Source organism: Thunnus maccoyii, chromosome 7, assembly GCF_910596095.1.
Source record: "Thunnus maccoyii chromosome 7, fThuMac1.1, whole genome shotgun sequence".
In the NCBI taxonomy this organism is placed as follows: Eukaryota; Metazoa; Chordata; class Actinopteri; order Scombriformes; family Scombridae; genus Thunnus; species Thunnus maccoyii.
In genome coordinates this window covers 34,370,823-34,389,533 of record NC_056539.1, presented here as the reverse complement: position 1 = coordinate 34,389,533, position 18,711 = coordinate 34,370,823, and the positions used below count along the sequence as shown (strand labels likewise).

General features: G+C 39.2%; 1 protein-coding gene across 4 annotated transcripts in view; it reads right to left on the bottom strand.

Annotated features, from left to right (window-relative positions):
- Positions 1-444: 444 nt before the first annotated feature.
- Positions 445-18,711, bottom strand: part of grin3bb (glutamate receptor, ionotropic, N-methyl-D-aspartate 3Bb) — a 77,214-nt gene continuing 58,947 nt past the window's right edge. For 3 of the 4 annotated variants that reach the window (XM_042416739.1, XM_042416741.1, XM_042416740.1), the window contains 6 exons: positions 16,853-16,968; positions 15,700-15,851; positions 9,505-9,669; positions 8,398-8,465; positions 3,580-4,362; positions 445-2,657 (listed from right to left, as the gene is read on the bottom strand). In XM_042416739.1, the coding sequence (XP_042272673.1) occupies positions 2,651-2,657; positions 3,580-4,362; positions 8,398-8,465; positions 9,505-9,669; positions 15,700-15,851; positions 16,853-16,968 (1,291 nt within the window). In that variant the 3' untranslated portion in view covers positions 445-2,650. The remainder of the gene's footprint in view (positions 2,658-3,579; positions 4,363-8,397; positions 8,466-9,504; positions 9,670-15,699; positions 15,852-16,852; positions 16,969-18,711) is intronic. The other variant, XR_006096977.1, reaches the window with a different exon arrangement.

Here is an 18,711-nt window from a genome sequence, read left to right as displayed (position 1 = left end):
TTTAATTAATTATTTTAAATCTTGTATATTTAATCTTTATTCAATGTAATAAAATGATAAAACATTTTGTAAAACAGGTAATCAGGTTTATAATTGCATCAATCTACAATTAATTTAAACTCATATCAAGTATGAGTTTTTTCATGTAATTTTAGATGAAAATCTTTTGAATTACTCTGTAAAAGAGTAATTATATTCATATAATATATTTTATATTTGCAATGCTTCTAACATTCATATCTATATTTATTTCATATTTGTCAATTCTTATTTTTACTCATATTTTAATCATTAATCACTTCATGTGTGAAAAGAATCAGTTTTTTAACATGAGAGAATTGTGTGATTATATTTTAATCATGTGATTAAATTTACTGCGAAATTAAAACATTTTGCATCTGTGTGTTTTAAATAAAGACAAAACTTGAACATTTTTTTCAACCATGACTTCCTTTTTAATTTTTAAGAAAATAACAGATCAACATGAACAGAAACATCAGAAAACCTACAAACGATTTTAACGTGAGGGCAGCGAACGCCTCGCAGCTCATCAGTGACGCAGGAAACAAAAACAGACAGGTGAGGAGGAAGACGTTGATTCTACCTGTGAAAACACCTGAAACACCTGTTCCTCAGACGGGGTTAAATAATCCTGAAACATCAGACTTTGTGTCAAATCATCAACAATCAGATAAAGAAAATCCACATATGAAGAACAGATCTCACCTGGTTTGTAACACCTGCAGCTGCAGGAGCCTTAAAGGAACAGTCCAACATTTATCTGTCCACATGTTTCACTTTCATCTCTGTTAGCCTAGCTTAGCATAAACACTGCAGGCAGAGGGAAACTGTTAGCCTAGCTCCATCAAGAGAGAAAACAAAGTTTCATGATGTTTCACTATTAAACTGAATCATCAGAGTAGATAAATTAATGGCTTGTAATCAATTAATTATTCATTTTCATGGATCAAGGTGTTTTTAATGGTTAAAAAACTGTACTAAATGTACTACATAGAATGAAAGTTATCCCTGAACATTAATTACATTAAGGGAAAGCTTTCATGTTTTACCCCTTAAAATCCCTTAATACATTATAATCCATTTACCCCAAATTTGGATTGAATACTGAAGTAGTTTTTTACGTTGTTTTTTTTCCCACCCTTCCAGCTTTTGTGCTAAGCTAGGCTAGGCTAGGCTAGTAGTTTCCCCCTGCTCCCAGTCATTGTGCTAAGCTAGGCTAACTAGTCCTGGACTCAGAGATGAAACTGATCTCCGTCTGAAACATGAGACTCTGACAGACAATAAGAGCATTTATATAAAGGTCAGACTGTCCCCTTAAGTTTGAAGTTTAATGTAAATATAAAATGTTATCAGTGCAAACAGCAGGTGGCTCTGTTGGTACAGGAAGCTCCCTGAGCCTGTTAGCTGTAGCTGCTAGCTGCAGTTAGCCTCCAGAGCGTCTGCATGACTGAAATAAAGAAATAAACGAACCTTGTCAGGCCGAAGCTTCGTATCAGAAACACAAACAGGAAGTCAAACACCTGCTGATAAAAATGCAGTAAGGTTCAAAGTGTGCAGCTTTCAGTACTTCATTGTGTTTCCTGTTCAGAACAAAGATTTTAAAATTACACTTTCTATAAAATCTGTGTGTTTGGTTAATGTCAGAGAGATCGATTTTAAGACAAAAAGCCTTAAAAACTAAAGTCAGGGGTTCAGTTATGGACACATGAATGGATTATAATATATTAAGGCCTTTTAATTTGCCTGAATTTAGGGGTTTTAAAATTTTAAACATGGTTAAAATGAACCAAACAGCATGAAATCATCCCTTCATTTTAAGGCCCTTTTAAGGTATAAATAATGGGATGTTTCTATTTTGTTTGGTAAACTTTAACCTTGAAAAAACCTCCTAAGTGTTTCACATAATCATGACATAAAAATACTTCAACATACAATAATCCATTAATGTATTTATTAATCATCCAATTAAATACTTTAAGTAGATCATTAACAACATGTGAATTAATGGGATTTTAAGGTAGAAAGTGAATGGGGTCACTTTCATTGTGACTGAAGATAAATAAACCTTAAAAGGACTTTAATGTTTAGATGAAGGTGAAATTTCAGGGACCATCTTCATGTTATTTGACTTTTTTTTTTTTTTTTAATTTTTAAACTTTAAAAAAACCCTGAAACTGTGGAGATTATAGCTTATATATTAATCCATCAATGAACTCCAGATTTGTGTTGAACACCAGAATTTTCATCTTAATAAAGAAATTAAAGTCCTTTAAAGGTTCGTTTCTGTTCGTAACTGTGATGTGTTTTTGTAAATTTGAATCTTTTCTGTCCCTAAAATCCACTGGACATGCGAGCGGGTTTACCGTCCACCTCTCTAGACTCTCTACTTCGCACGCTGACGCCAACGTTTGCGAACCGCAAACATGAACGTCTGCGGCTTGTTTTTGTTCAGGTGTTGCGCATCCACTTCCTGTAGTTTGTATCGTGCTGTTGGTGAGCGGAGCTGCCGTGCTGCTGCATTGAGGCTCACAGGAAGTCCTGTTTCTGCACCACCAGAGTTCACTAAAGCTCCTGAAGCCACCCGCACTTCTGTCACTGTCATGGCGGCCATTTTCAACAGTCAACATTATCAGCCACTTTAATGAAGAAGAAACTTAGTTAAAACCTTTTAGTTGAATTACCAAATATATAAAAGCTTGTAAAAAATATGAATCTGGACTCTTTAACACAAGCATTCTTCTATTATAATATAATATATTTCTACATTTCACTTATTGTTGTTTTATTGTTTTGTTGTCCAAACTAACGATGAGTTAAATCTGGTCTTCCTCAGGGCTCCGTTCAGGTTCCTCTGTTGTTCCTCATTTACACAAAGTGTCTCCAGATGTTTAAATCTAATATTTTATTTCTCTTTCTGACTTTAGTCTGTGGCACACTGACAACAATCCCTTAAATACTTAATTAATCCTTAATTTAACCCTGATAACACCTCAAACGCCTTCATCTAAATCATCCCTTAACTTGTCCATTCATTTGAAAAACTAAACCCTTAAAAACATCTTAACCTCAAGAGCAATTCAATGATTTTTTAAGAGATTCTTACTCAGAATTCATGTATTTAATAAGTGTATCCGTTAATGTGTGACAAATTAACACAGAATGTTTATTATAGATACAGATAAGGGTTTTTGCATGGATTAAGGGGTTTCTAAAGGGGGGAAACCCTTTAAAAATATTAATTTGTTTTTCAGGTGTTCACCACACTGTTTGGGTTAATTACTGGATCCAATGGCGGATTCTAATAATAACGATTATTATTAATAATAATGTATTTTTAATGGATGACATGGTTTTTGAGTTTATCAATAATCTGTTTGTTTATTGAAATTCATAAGAAACTTATTGAGCGGTAAAGAAACAGACAATCAGCTTCTCTGTCTCCATGACGATGAACCTGTTTGAAATTACAAAATAAGATGCTAATGAGTTTTCCCGCCTCAGCAGTTAAAAATGGCCGCCGTGTGCAGAAGGTCACGTGACGGGTGCAGAGAGCATCACCTTCTCTCATTGGTCAGTCTCCTGGGGAGGGGCCGCACTTTGGACAGGACTTTGTGCGGCGGGTCCGTCATGGTCGTCACGCACTTTGTGTTGGCAGGGAGGGGCGTTACCGTGGTGACGGTGGGCGGGGCTCCTGTCGTTGATGTTGTTGTCACTGTCATTGACGTTGTCGTTGTTGTGGTAACAGAAGTCGGGTTGTTCGCTGTCACCGTGGCGACGGGTTTGGTCAGAGACGTCTGGATCTCGGCCCTCCTGGCCAGAGCCATCCTCAGCTTCTCTCTCATCTGTTCGATCTGTTCCTGCAGCTCCTGCAGCTCGCCAGGCTGGGGCGGGGCCACTGCGACAGGGGGTGGGGCCGCCGCTGCAGGGGGAGGGGCTACACTGGCAGGGGGAGGAGCAGAAGAGTTGGGGCGGGCGGAGGTGGAAGAGGAGGATGAGGAGGGGAGGGACAGCACCAGACTGGCCAATGAAGCCGCCGGTCCTCCATTCTCACATAGTCTACTCGTTGGCCCCGCCTTCGGCTTGGCCGGCTCCTCCTTCTCCCCTTTAGCTCCTCCTGCCTTGGCGTCGGAGGCAGCGATGCGTGCAAGCAGGCGGCGGGTGTTCAGAGTCTCCAGGTTGAAGTGGACTCGTTTGAAGTCTCGGCCATCCTTGGCGGCGGCAGCAGCAGCGGCGGCGGCGGCGGCAGCATCCTTGCTGGTCTCGTTGTTCCACTTGGCTGAGGCTCCAGGGGCTGGCGGGCCGGGGGGGCCTGGGGGGGGCTGAGCCTTCTGCAGGTTACAGCTGGAGAGGTAAACATAAGTACAGGTGAAAGGAAGTGACAGGAAGTCTACATGTCAGAGGTTAAAGAAAATAAACAACATTAAGTGAATTACCAACAATATGAATCTATTACTAAATGACATGAACTCATATGAACGTCTACATCCTGTAACTCTAAAGGTATTTGAACTGTTTACAGGACGTTGAGGTCAGTGCGTCTCTGAGCCGTTGACCTGAGACTCAAGTAGGACTCGAGCTATAATCAGGACTTGCGGCTCGACTGGGATTCGTCTGCTTAGAGACTCGCTCAGGAGATTTGACTAATAAATATTGAGAAATACTGTGCTGAGTGTTGTTCTGCCAAATTCAAATGAATAATTCACATCAGAACTGGGATGCGTCTCCATGACCTCAGACACACTCACAGCTGTTGAGGCTGTTATGATGAAACGTGTCCTCAGAGCTTAAATCTGACTGTTCAAACTGAAGTAGAGCCCTGATGAGCTGAATTCACAACGATTCGTCTGTGTTTGAACTCGACCAATAACCACCTGCCGTTCTGATCAATCTGATCTGATCTTTGTGATATTAATGACAATCAGAGTCTGATGTTAAATCTGACATTTAAAATGGAAGCCATGTGTTTGGTTCAATTCTATAATAATAACAGTAATAAAAATAATAATAATAATAATGAACTTTATCTATATAGCACCTTTCATAGCATAAATGCAGCTCAAAGTGCTTTACAAAAAAGGTATTAAAAACTAACGGATATTTAAAAATAGGAAACATTAAAACAACCAAGAAAAAACAAGTAAAAGAAACAAAAAAACAATAAACAATAAAAACCAAGAAGATAAAAGAAGTAAAATCATCAGGAGATAAGAAAGATAATACAGGTAGTAAAAACAGCTGATAACAGTAAAAAGCAAATTAAAGGATGAGTTAATTAAAAGCAAGACCATAAAAATAAGTTTCGAGCTGCTTCTTGTCTAATATGTGGTGGGACTTTGTTCCAAATCTTTGGTGCGTAGCTGCAAAAAGCTGCCTCATCGTACCTTTTGCATTTTATTTGTGGCACATTTAATAAGCCGGCGTTGGTTTGGAACATATTCCGACAAGCAGTCTGAGAGGTATGAAGGTGCTAGAGACCTTTTTGGGCTTTAAAAACAAGTAAAAGAATTTTAAAATCTATCCTCAACGTTACAGGTAGCCAGTGCAATGACGCTAATACTGGTGTAATATGTCCCCTTTTCCTAGTTTTGGTTAAAACTTCTTGCAGCCGATCAATGGTTTTATTTGGTAAACCAGTATAAAGTGCATTACAATAATCTAAGCATGAAAAAACAAAGTGTGAGCTTCTTAACATCTTCCAAAGTAAGGTAGGGTCTGACTCTTGCAATGTTTCTTAAATGATAAAAAGCTGTCTTTGTAACATTGTGGATATGACTTAAAATGCAATTCAAAGTCAAGGATAACACCCAAGTTTTATACTTCTGGTTTAATTTGTAGAGCCGGATTTCCAAGCCTGCCTGAAAGTTCTCTTTGTGCATCTGTGCCAATTATAAGAACTTCTGTTTTGTCTTCATTTAATTTAAGCAGGTTACCACTCATCTACTGTGTAATACTAGAGAGGCAATCTATCAAGGGATTTAAGGCATCTTTATTGTCTGGCGCTACAGATAAATATAACTGGGTGTCATCTGCATAACAATTAAGATTTACACCATGGTTGCGAACAATTTCTCCAATTGGAAGCATATACGGGGAGAATAGTAGCGGACCAAGAATTGAACCCTGAGGAACACCAAAGAGAAAGTCACGCTCGTCTGAGACATATTCACCAAGGCTAACAAAATAGCTTCTGCCAGTGAGGTAAGTGTTAAACCAGTTCAGTGTGGTTCCAGAGAGTCCAATCCAACTGTCAAGTCTGTCTCATGAAGAAAAGGCAGGTTTGATCTGGGCCTAAAATTACTCAAAACAGAAGGGTCAAGAGTGTGTTTTTTGAGTAAAAGCCTGACTAGAGCTGTTTTGAGTGTATCTGGGAAGATGCTGGTCTCTAGGGAGCAGTTTACAATGTTAAGTACATTGTGGATAAAACTATATAAAACCTTAAAAAAGAAAGTAGGAATGGCATCGATGGAGCAAGTGGAGGATATTTCAGCTGCGTAATGATTTTCCAGAGTTCTGCTTCACTAATTTTAGAAAAGTAATTTAGATTTCCTCGAGAAGTACTAGCAGGTTTTTGACTGGTAAAATTATTTATAATGCTAGCTCGGATATTAGCAATTTTATTTTCAAAGAGGGATGCAAACTCCTTGCATTTTGACCGTGAGGCATTGTCTATTTTATCACTAAGTTGGGAAGGATTTAAAATTCTGGGGTTGTTTCCACTGTCACTAATAATCTTGAATTAAGAAATATGCACGTCTCTCACAGCGTAAATGGATATTTATAAGGATCTCTTGGTGGATTGTTAATTTGCTTTTCCTCCACATTTGCTCGACTCTACGACATTCCCTCTTTAACAGATAATTTAATGAGGCGCTCAGTATTATTATTTACTAACCCTGCGACAGTAATGTTGAAAAGTAAGCAGTAGTGATCTGATGTATTTATATCAATAATCTTATCGACCACAGTATTCAGCCCTCTAGAGATCACTAGAGGTCACTCCAGAGGTCTAGTGTGCGGCCACAGTTGTGAGTTGGCCCAGCAGTATGTTGTATGAAATCAAAAGAGTGCAAAGGTTGCAAAAAGTCCATAGCACTACGTTCTGAGATGTTATTGATATGCAAATTAAAATCACCAGTTATAAGAATCCTCATCATGGTTAATAAAACAGACTGAAAGTATGTCAGATAAAAATGAAGCTGTATACTTCGGTGGTCGATAAATAGTCATCAGCAGCACCAAAGTTTGATTTTCCAGTATCATCGCTGTGTATTCAAAAGACGAATAGCTACCAAAACTCAATTTCTTGCACTTAAAAATGTCTGAAAAAATTGCAGCAAGTCCTCCTCCTCGCTTCCCTTCACAGATCGAGTGGATAAAACTGTAGTTTGGAGGGGATGTTTCAATTAAGAGAGAGGCCCCATCTGAATTTAGCCATGTTTCATAAAATAAAATGTAATTTGTCTATCATCATCAAAGCTCCGCATTACACTGTAAAATATTAAAAAACAACTGATTACAAAATATTAAGTTATGTGTGACCAGGCTTTAAGTTAACTGAACTGCACTGTTTCATTGTGTCGAATAGTTTGGATCCAAACCAACAATGAACTGATCTACTAACAAGTATTGAACTTTGCAAAGACGTTTTTTGAGACAGTTACGATGTAGCACAAAGTCCAGAGGATGTAATATTTAGCACAACAAGCTAGTGAAGCTGTAAACAGACCTGCAGTCCTGCACATGCTCAGTGGCGTCTGCCTTACACAGAACTGCTCTCCTGAGACTGAAAACGTGATGCTGTTATTAGTCTTTTCTAAACAAACGTTACCAAACTCTTCATGATGAAGGAACATGTGACCCAGTGCAGCGGTGTGACTCACTGACGTGTGTTTAATAAGATATATCAGCTTTGATACAAACACAATACTGGTTAGTAGATCAATTCGTTGTTGATTTGGATCCAAACATGAAGAAAAATACAGAAAATCAGCAGAATGATCCTTTAAAGCTCTCGTCGATCTAACTGTTACACAGCCAACAGTTCAACATATTTAAAGATTTGTTTTGAATTATTTGACACCTACAGATATGGTTTCTATTTATTAAAAAGAACTGAATGACATTTTCTCTATTTTATAATTTGATTTGATTTGTTTTGAGTTCCACTGATGGAAAGGAAAAACCTGTTTTTTGACTTTGATTTACTGTCGAGGTCGGTTAATATAATCAGGTCTGTGTGTTAGAAAGTGTGAAACAGATTTGTCGTCTGTTAGTAAACTGCTGCACGTTTAACCGTCACAGTGAGTCGAAGGTTTGACAAACTCAAAACCTGGAGCAGCCTCTGACATCACACCGATGACATCACACAGGACGAACCTTTTCTCTTTCTCAACGTGCTGCTTCTTCACGTCCTCATACGTCATGTTCAGAGCTCGATGGATTTTCTGTCAAACACACAAACAGATCATCAGGTTTGAACAGGATATAAACTGATCTGATGTTTGACTTCTGTGTCTCTGAGATGAAGACGGCTGCTAGTTTAACGTCTCATTGATCTCCCAGCAGTCAAATCTGCCCTCAGCAGAAGGTTATAAAATCCTTGACACATTAGATGCAAGCTAAAGGAAATGAAAACAGTGATAAAGAAAATAAAATACATGAAAGAAAAGAAGAGACTGAATGAGTCAGATAATAATAAAACATCAAATCTGACAAACTATCATTCTTTAAAATCATGATATTCAGTCTTTATTGTCTTTATAGTTAAAACCCCAAAGCAAAGACTTTCATTTGGTCTCTGACTGAGCAAAGATTGATCTGACTAAACACTCACTCCTGATGAGAGATGAGATGAGGAACTCCCAGTTAAAAGGGGAAAACTTCAGTACTTTGCTCCTGCAGTTTATCAATAAACTGATATTTCATAGAAACAGTGAATTCACCACAACACCCTGAACATTTAGAAATGACTTTAACTATAATGTTCTATCAGGTGTGTAGCTTTGCAAGTCCTCCTAAAATGAGCAGATTATTGAATGGAGTCTGGTGGAGCATGTGATCATCATCATCATCATCATCATCATCACCAGAGACTGAGCTGGTTTTATTTCCTGCCATCGTGTCAGCTGATGTTTTTGTTGTGGTCACATGACAGCGAGTGGACTGACATGTTCTAAAGCCAGTGGTGGAAAGTACATTTACTCAAGTGCTGAACTTAAGTACAGTTTTGAGGTACTTGTACTTTACTTGAGTATTTCCATGTGATGCTACTTTCTACATTTCAGAGGGAAATATTGTACTTTCTACTCCACTACATTTATTTGACAGCTTTAGTTACTTTTCAGATGAAGATTTGACACAATGGATAATATAACAAGCTTTTAAAATACAACACATTGTTAAGATGAAACCAGTGTTTTTTCTTCCACCACTATCTGAAGCTAAAATAACATAAATGAACATTAATGTAAAACTGTGTCGTACCTGTGAGGTGTGCAGCCAGTACTTCAGGTTCTGTCGGCGGCGGATGTGCGGCAAGATGAGTCGGTAGAAACCATGTTCACCTGCCAGAGTCAGCAAAGCTCCGCCCACTCCAACACACAACAACACAAAGAGGCCGGAGAAGTGACTGATCCCCATCTGAAGAGTCTGAGAGAAGAAGAAGAAGAAGAAGAAGAAGAAGAAGAAGAAGAAGAAGAAGAAGAAGAAGAAGAAGAAGAAGAAGAAGAAGAAGAAGAAGAAGAAGAAGAAGAAGAAGAAGAAGAAGAAGAAGAAGAAGAAGAAGAAGAAGAAGAAGAAGAAGAAGAAGACTGCTTCCTCAGCTTGTGTCAGTGTGTCAGAATGACCAGCAGAGGGCAGCATATCAACACTGCTGTTACAGTTTTCCTCAGTTGCTTTGGCTCAATTCTCAAATGACAGTTGAAGTCATCAAAACAATATGTGACATTCTTCACAACATTTTGTTACTTGCAAATATTTTAGTACATTTAGGGAAAGACTAAGGACAATTACCTACAATTTCAACAGTTATTGGTTGTATATGTTTGTGAAAATAGATCATATTTCTTCTCAGTTAAATAGTTTTACTCTCAAAATATGTTAGAGTTCTTTCATTGTGTAAGTCATCACATGTAGAATAGTCCATCTGATTGTCAAAATCTGCAGAGCCCATGTTTCATTAATTGCATTGATATGATGTTGTAAAGACTGCTAAATTGATGAAGTTGTTGTCAGGCGAAACTCAAACTTCACTAACGAATGGGGAGTTTCTCACATCTTAGATCAACCAGTGGCACATGGATGGATGGATGGATGGATGGATGGATAGATAGATAAATAGATAGATAGATAGATAGATAGATGGATAGATAGATAGATAGATAGATAGATGGATAGATGGATAGATAGCTACTTTTATTACTCAGGGGAAACCAATTGAGAGCAACAATGGTGCCCTACAAATACAAAACCAAACAAGTCATTATAATGAAAAGTGTAAAAAGTGTAACACCAACAATCTTATACCAAACATAAATACAACAAACACATGACAAATTACCTATAAAATACAAAAGAACAAAAAGAAAATGACAGTAATATAAGAAAGTTGAAGTTTATTCCACCTATGAGGAGCATAATAGTTTTTCCTGTTGTGTATTCATACAAGGGATATCCAAGGTAATGCATTCCTGTGAATGGGTCTGGTATCCCATATTTCTAAGTCTTGAAGGTGATGATAAATAAAATGGTAGTTTATTTAGGATGACTTTGTAAATAAAAACAAGACAGTGTTGTTCCCTTCAAGTGGTAAGTGATGGCCACCCAACCTTCTCATAGAGGATACAATGATGGGCTCTAAAACTGTCACCTGTAATAAATCTAAGAATACTGCGATACACAGCATCAAGGGGTCGGAGGGTACGGGCAGCAGCATGCATGTGAATTACATCTGCATAGTCAAGCACTGATAACAATGTTGCTTGTACAATCTGCAGCCTACTGCTAAAAGAGAGGCACTGCTTATTTCTATAAAAGAAACCTAATTTAAACTAAAGCTTTTTAGTCAGTTCATCAACATGAATTTTAAATGATAATTTTTCATCTAACCAGATACCTAGGTATTCATAACATGGGACTTTTTTAAATTTCAGCCCTAGATATTGTACTAATAGTAATACTTAGTAGATTTTTCACTTGAGATCTGGTGTAGAGCATGTAATTAGTCTTATCTGGATTTAGTAAAAGCTTAAGTTTAATCAGGGCCCTTTGAATGGCCAAAAAAAAATCAGCCTTTAAATTAAACAAACTTTGTCAATAGAGGGAGCTGATGAGTAAATTACTGTGTCATCAGCATAATAATGAATAGAGCTCTTGCTACAAATGAGCCTAGGTCATTTATGTACAACATGAACAGAACAGGACCTAGTACTGAACCCTGTGGCACCCCTTCAGTAATTTCAAGGAAGTCAGATTGATGACAGTCCACAACTGTGAAACCAGTTAGATGCATTTGTGTCAAAACCAAGTGATCTAAGTTTATCCAAGAGAAGAGTATGATCCACTGTGTCAAATGCTTTAGACAAATCAACAGATTATATCATTTACCACCCTAAATGACTATTAAAAATACCACAGATTTGTTCTTTTTCTAAGACAAAGACAGAATCTAGAGAAAGATGCTTGGGTAGGGAGTAAGCATGACCATGATTTAGTGACTTAATTGTTAAATGAATAACCACTACAATTGGACAGGATATCAACAAAATAACGACTTAGCATTTCTAACTGCCCTGACACATTTGTTTCTCAACTGTCTAAAGAACTGCTCATCTGTAGAGGACTTTGAGCCTCGTGCTTTTGCCCATGCTGCATCCCTTAACCTTAACATCTCTGAGATTTCAGGTGTAAACCAAGGATTTGATTTTTTTTACTCCGTATTTCTTAAAGGGAGCATGCTTTTTGCTAAAACATCTGTGAAAAGGCTTAAGGCTAATTCAGGGTCAGGAGTAGCACATTACCTTGTGATATCACCAAGAAATAAATCATGTAGAAAAGCCTGCTCAACAAAATGTTTAAAGTCTCTCTTTATAATAATATTTGATGGAATCTTTTTTTGTCTGGTGTCTCTAATGCAGAAAATTGGACAATGATCACTTAAGTGTAGTGCAAAGACACCAATGGCTGTGAATTTATGTGGTTCATTCGTTGTGATTATCTATCAGGGTCGACTTTTCTAGATTTCAGGTGTCTGGCTGAGTAGGTGAAGAAATGAGCTGAGTTAAATTTAATTCAATACAGTGATTTTTTAGCCCCTCAGAGGAAGAATTTAACCAGTCAAGGTTAATGTCACCCATGAGCAAAACTTCAGAACTCTCATACTCAGATATAAGATTTACCAATTTATCTAAGGCTCTTCGATGAGCAGATGGAGGCGATAGGCCCCAATTACCACCATATCATTATTAGGATTTAGAGAGACATTTAATGCTAAAAATAGAAATTCTTTGAGCAGAGACACAGAGACAGCAAAATAATTTCTCACAAAAATAACAACTCCTCCCCCCGTTGTGGTTCAGTCCACCCTAAATGTATCGTAACCGTCAAGTGCAATGACATCATCCTTAATTTTATCGGTCAACCAGGTTTATCATGGTATTAAAAATCTGGACTGGTTTAATAGACTCAGATTGTAATGGAGTCCAGTTTTGGTACCAAGCTTCTCACATTCATGTGGATTAATCCAAGACCTCTGTGGTTTCGGAAATCAAGAGGAATATCAACTAAAACTTGATTAAGGGTAGATAAACAGCTGATGTGATATAGGTTGCAAGTATTACCTCCTTGCTGAGACCTCCTGGGATGATATGACCTGTTGTTGCAAATGACTGGGGTTGTAGGGGATGGAGACCACTGACAGGGGAAGCACTGGGAAGTTATTTTAGGTTGTGGGGATAGCAGACTGGAGCTGTACGCATTGCAACTGGACTTGGTGGCATTTATATTGCAGGAGGAGTTCAAAAGTCCAAAACTGTTTGTTGACCTATTATAAAAACAAGTGTCAGGAATAGGGGACTTTATAGGGTTGCCAGAGGGTCCTGGTTCCACATAAGTAATGGAAAAGAAGCATGAAGAACCAACTGGACTGGTGCTAGGACCCCGGCGACGAGTGGACATAGTGGGAGTGTTTTGGCTACCTGTTAGTGGAGCATCAGAGTGGGTGACAGAGAATGAAATGCCCCAACAGGTTTGGATGTATGCCATCTTTTCTTTTTTGGCAGCAGTGTTGGATTGACCGTGGGCTCCAGGCTGATAGTGGACGGGTGTTGCTTCAGCTTCCCCAGCACCTCGAACCTGTTACCCAGCTGGATAGATCCCAGTGGAGGAGTACGGGAGGAGTTCATGCCTCGTTCCTTGTCACCCCGGATGACAATCCAGGGTTCCCAAGGCGCGGATGTGGAACAGATCTGTGACTTGGGTTTGGCTCGAAGCCCAGGCCAGGGGTCCTTCTCATGGATCGATCTGACAACCAGCAGCTCCAGCTCTGCTCAGATAAACATCGGATGGGGGAAACAGCCTGCCCATGGAAGTAAGGATGCATGGCGGTGTATCAAGGGGAAGACAGCAAAATGGAGGAAAATACAGAAGAGTGGAGTTCCTTCCACCATCCTCTCTATTATATAGGTGGTTCCTACAGCTTTAAAAGTAGAATGGGAGGCAGAGCCTTCAGCTATCAGGCTCCTCTCCTGTGAAACCATCTTCCAGATTCGGTCCGGGGTGCAGACACCCTCTCTATGTTTAAGAGTAGGCTTAAAACTTTCCTTTTTGATAAAGCTTATAGTTAGGGCCGACCAGGCTCGCCTTGGATCAGCCCTTAGTTATGCTGCTATAGGCCTAGACTGCTGGGGGACTTCCCATGATGCACTGAGCTCCTCTCTCCTCCTCCTCCTCTCCATCTGTATGCATTCATGTAACATCAATGCATGTCACTAACTTTGCTTCTTCCTCTGAGTTTTTTCGTGCTTTCTCATCTCACAGGAAACCCTGGGTTCTGGGCCGAGCCTTCACAGTCCTGTTGGCATCCTTCCCTGGCTGCTGCTGTTGCTGCTGTTGTTGTTATTGTTATGATTGTTGTTATTCTGTCCCCCCCCGCCCCTCCCCCGTCCCTCTCTCTTTCTCTTTCTCAACCCAACCGGTCAAAGCAGATGGCCGCCCACCAAGAGCCGGGTTCTTGAGGTTTCTACCCGTTAAAGGGGAGTTTTTCCTTACCGCTGTCGCCAAGTGCTGCTCATGGGGGATTGTTGGGTCTCTGTAAATTAAAGAGTACGGTCTGGACCTGCTCTATGTGAAAAGTGCCCTGAGATTACTTTTGTTGTGATTCGGCGCTATATAAATAAAAATTGATTGATTGATTGATTGATTGATTGATTGATATTCTTGAATCCTATTAAGGAATTATTTTCCACATGGAGGTGGAAAGCACACGATCATCAACCACAGAATCACATGTCTTTGCTTGCTGCAGTGGATGCTGCTTATGATGACATAACAGCAGAAGTGTGCAGAGGATGGTTACGACTATACTGCTGCTTATAGTAGGCTATGTTTTATTTCCATAGCACATGTTTTTTGGTAGTGATACATGTTTGTGCAGTGCTGTGTAAATTTTCATTTTTCCTCTGTTTACTGTATTGAACTGTGTTAAGGAACCATTGCAGGAGAATAAAACAGTTTTTCCTCACATTACATGTAAATCAAAGTGCTCTTTTGCTGTACAAAGCAGAATGTGAAACATTGTACTCTTGAAATCTGTGTCTGAAGAGTATTAACTTTGATGCACAGTAGCAGCCAGTTAGCTTCAGAGAAATAACAGACTGGTACAGAAGGCGCTCAGTGTCAGTGAAAACATGATGGACAAGACTGTTTGGAAATTAGGAGATGAGGGACACACTTCCAGAGTCCACTGTCATTCTGACAAGACATTCTTGTCATTTTGGTGGCAATGACTTCTTCACTGACAAAATAACTTCATTTTGAAACATGAATTAAAGGTTTTAGGTGATTTACAGCCTTCTGCAGGTTAACTAGTGTTTTGCTGCACGTATGAGCTGTTTCAGGAAAAGCATCTTCAGTGCTGAGAACTTTAAAAATGTTTTGAGAAATGTGCCAGTGCAATTGAGAAAAATGAATACTATTAAAAACATAGGGTATATGTACAGCATATATCACACACATACACACACACACACACACAGTTTATATAAACACACTGAAGCTGCTGACAGTGAAAACAGGTCAAAGATACTCCTCTGCTGTAAAAACATAATTCTGTAAAATAATAACAAACATCTGATATCTCATTGACAGAAACACACGTCTTTGTTTGTGGTGTCACTACTGGAGCTCGTTACCATTGAAACTCATGTTAATCAGTCATGTTTGTATTTATATGATGTATTTAGCAAAAAGGACGGATGATGTTTCTGTTATATATGAAGTAAACAGCAGAGATTCTGTGCAGGAAGATATGCATATACATTTTGTATGTACAGAACATACGATATATACACAATACATACTCATATATATATATATATACATACACATATGGTGTATATATTGTATCTATATGTATATTGTATATGTACATATATATATATATATGTATATAAAGAGACTGACCTCGGTGACGGCGAACACTCGGTTCCCACAGGGAACCACTTTGTACCACTTGTCGTGCAGCAGGTCCATGTATCCGTCTGATTTATACCTGCTGATGAACTCTGAGATGTTGGAGCTCAGAGGAGAGTTCTGAGGGAGGCCGATACCGTACCCTAAACAACAAACAAACAATAAACAACTGACCAATACCGTACCCTAAACAACAAACAAACAAACAATAAACAATTGGCCGATACCGTACCCTAAACAACAAACAAACAAACAATAAACAACTGACCAATACTGTAACCTAACGACAAAAGAACAAACAAAACAAACAAACAATTGGCCGCTACCATAACCTAAACAACAAACAAACAAACAAAATGAACAATCAAAACAATAAAAAACTGACTGATACTGTAACCTAAACAACAAACAAACAATAAACAACTGGACAATACGTAACCTAATCAACAAACAATAAACAAACTATGAACATCAAACAACTGACCGACTTGTAACCTAAAAAACAAATAATAAACAATAAACAACAGACTGATAACATAACCTAAACACCAAATAAATAAATACATAATAAGCTGGACTGAACTCAATATGATGTTTTAATAAACATTACACATTTAGAATATCCTCATATCTGCTTATACCTACGTTATAGTGAGTTATTAACACTTTATTAACAGTATATATACTAATTATTAATGATAAGTGTTAGTGTTAATGATTATGCTGTATTTTGTCTGTAAGAACCCCCAAAAGAGCAGCTGTTTCCATGGTAACAGCTGATGAATATCCAGATAAACAGTGAGTGTGTGTGTGTGTGTGTGTGCTTTAATATTTAAAGTGTAAACTTTCTGCGGGAGGAAACTTTAAACTGTCTGCAGGGACTCCTCTGATTTGATTGGACATGATGTCATCAATGATGAAACATCATGAAACATGTTCCAATCGACAGGAAGTGAACTGAAGATAAACCCAGAAACACACACGCGTACTTCTATACTTGTGAGGACCCGTACTGACACAATGCTAAACTCTAAAACAGCTGTTTGAAGGAGACTAAACGTCCTCACTGTCCAATCATATCCTCCATCCCAAACCTGGAGCGGTCCTCACAAACACAGAAGTTCTGTAACAAACAGTGTTTTACCTTCGATGGCGAACGGCTTCCCGACAGTCGCCAGTTTACAGTCAGCGTCGATGGAAACCTCATAATCGAGAAGAGCTTTATCCATGATGAAGGCGTCGAGCTGAGGAGGATCTGTCCTTCAACACAAAGGACACAGTTACCACAGCAACTACAGCAACCACAGCAACTACAGCAACTACATCAACTACAGCAACCACAGCAACCACAGCAACTACAGCAACCACAGCAACTACAGCAACTACATCAACTACAGCAACCACATCAACCACATCAACTACATCTACTACAGCAACCACAGCAACTACAGCAACTACATCAACTACAGCAACTACAGCAACTACATCAACTACATCAACCACAGCAACTACAGCAACCACAGCAACCACAGCAACTACAGCAACTACATCAACTACAGCAACTACAGCAACCACAGCAACCACAGCATCTACATCAACTACATCAACTACAGCAACCACAGCAACCACAGCAACTACATCAACCACACCAACTACATCAACCACAGCATCTACATCAACTACACCAACTACATCAACTACAGCAACCACAGCAACCACAGCAACTACATCAACCACACCAACTACATCAACCACAGCAACATCAACCACACCAACTACATCAACCACAGCAGCTACATCAACTACACCAACTACATCAATCACAGCAACTACAGCAACCACAGCAACTACAGCAACCACAGCAACTACATCAAATACATCAACCACAGCAACTACAGCAACCACAGCAACTACATCAACCACAGCAACAACAGCAACTACATCAACCAAACCAACTTCATCAGCCACACCAACATCAACCACAGCAACTACATCAACTACACCAACTACATCAATCACAGCAACCACAGCAACTACATCAAATACATCAACCACAGCAACCACAGCAACTACATCAACCACAGCAACAACAGTAACTACATCAACCAAACCAACTTCATCAGCCACACCAACAACATCAACCACAGCAACTACATCAACTACACCAACTACATCAACCACAGCAACCACAGCAACTACATCAACCACACCAACTACATCAACCACAGCAACAACAGCAACTACGGCAACCACAGCAACTACAGCAACTACAACTACAGCAACCAGAGCAGCTACAGCAACTACATCATCCACAGCAACAATAGCAACTACAGCAACCACAGCAACTACAGCAACCACAACAACAGCAACTACAGCAACTACATCAACTACAGCAACCACAATAACAGCAACTACAGCAACTACAGCAACTACAGCAACTACATCAACCACAGCAACTACAGCAACCACAGCAACTACATCAACCACAGCAACTACATCAACCACAGCAACTACAGCAGGTTGCAAAACCACAAAGAGAGAACATCAAATCAGTGTTAGAACCAGTAGAACAAGTGGGACCAGTGGAACCAGTAGAAGCAATACAACCAATGGAACCACTAGATCCAGTAGAACCAGTGGAACCAGTAGACTCAGTAGAACCAGAGGAACCACTAGATCCAGTAGAATCAGTGGAACCAGTAGACTCAGTAGAGCCAGTGGAACCACTAGACCCAGTAGAACCAGTGGAACCAGTAGACTCAGTAGAACCAGTGGAACCACTAGACCCAGTAGAACCAGTGGAACCAGTAGACTCAGTAGAACCAGTGGAACCACTAGACCCAGTAGAACCAGTGGAACCAGTAGACTCAGTAGAACCAGAGGAACCACTAGACCCAGTAGAACCAGTGGAATCAGTAGACTCAGTAGAACCAGTGGAACCAGTAGACCCAGTAGAACCAGTGGAACCAGTAGACTCAGTAGAACCATCAGATGGCGTGCGTT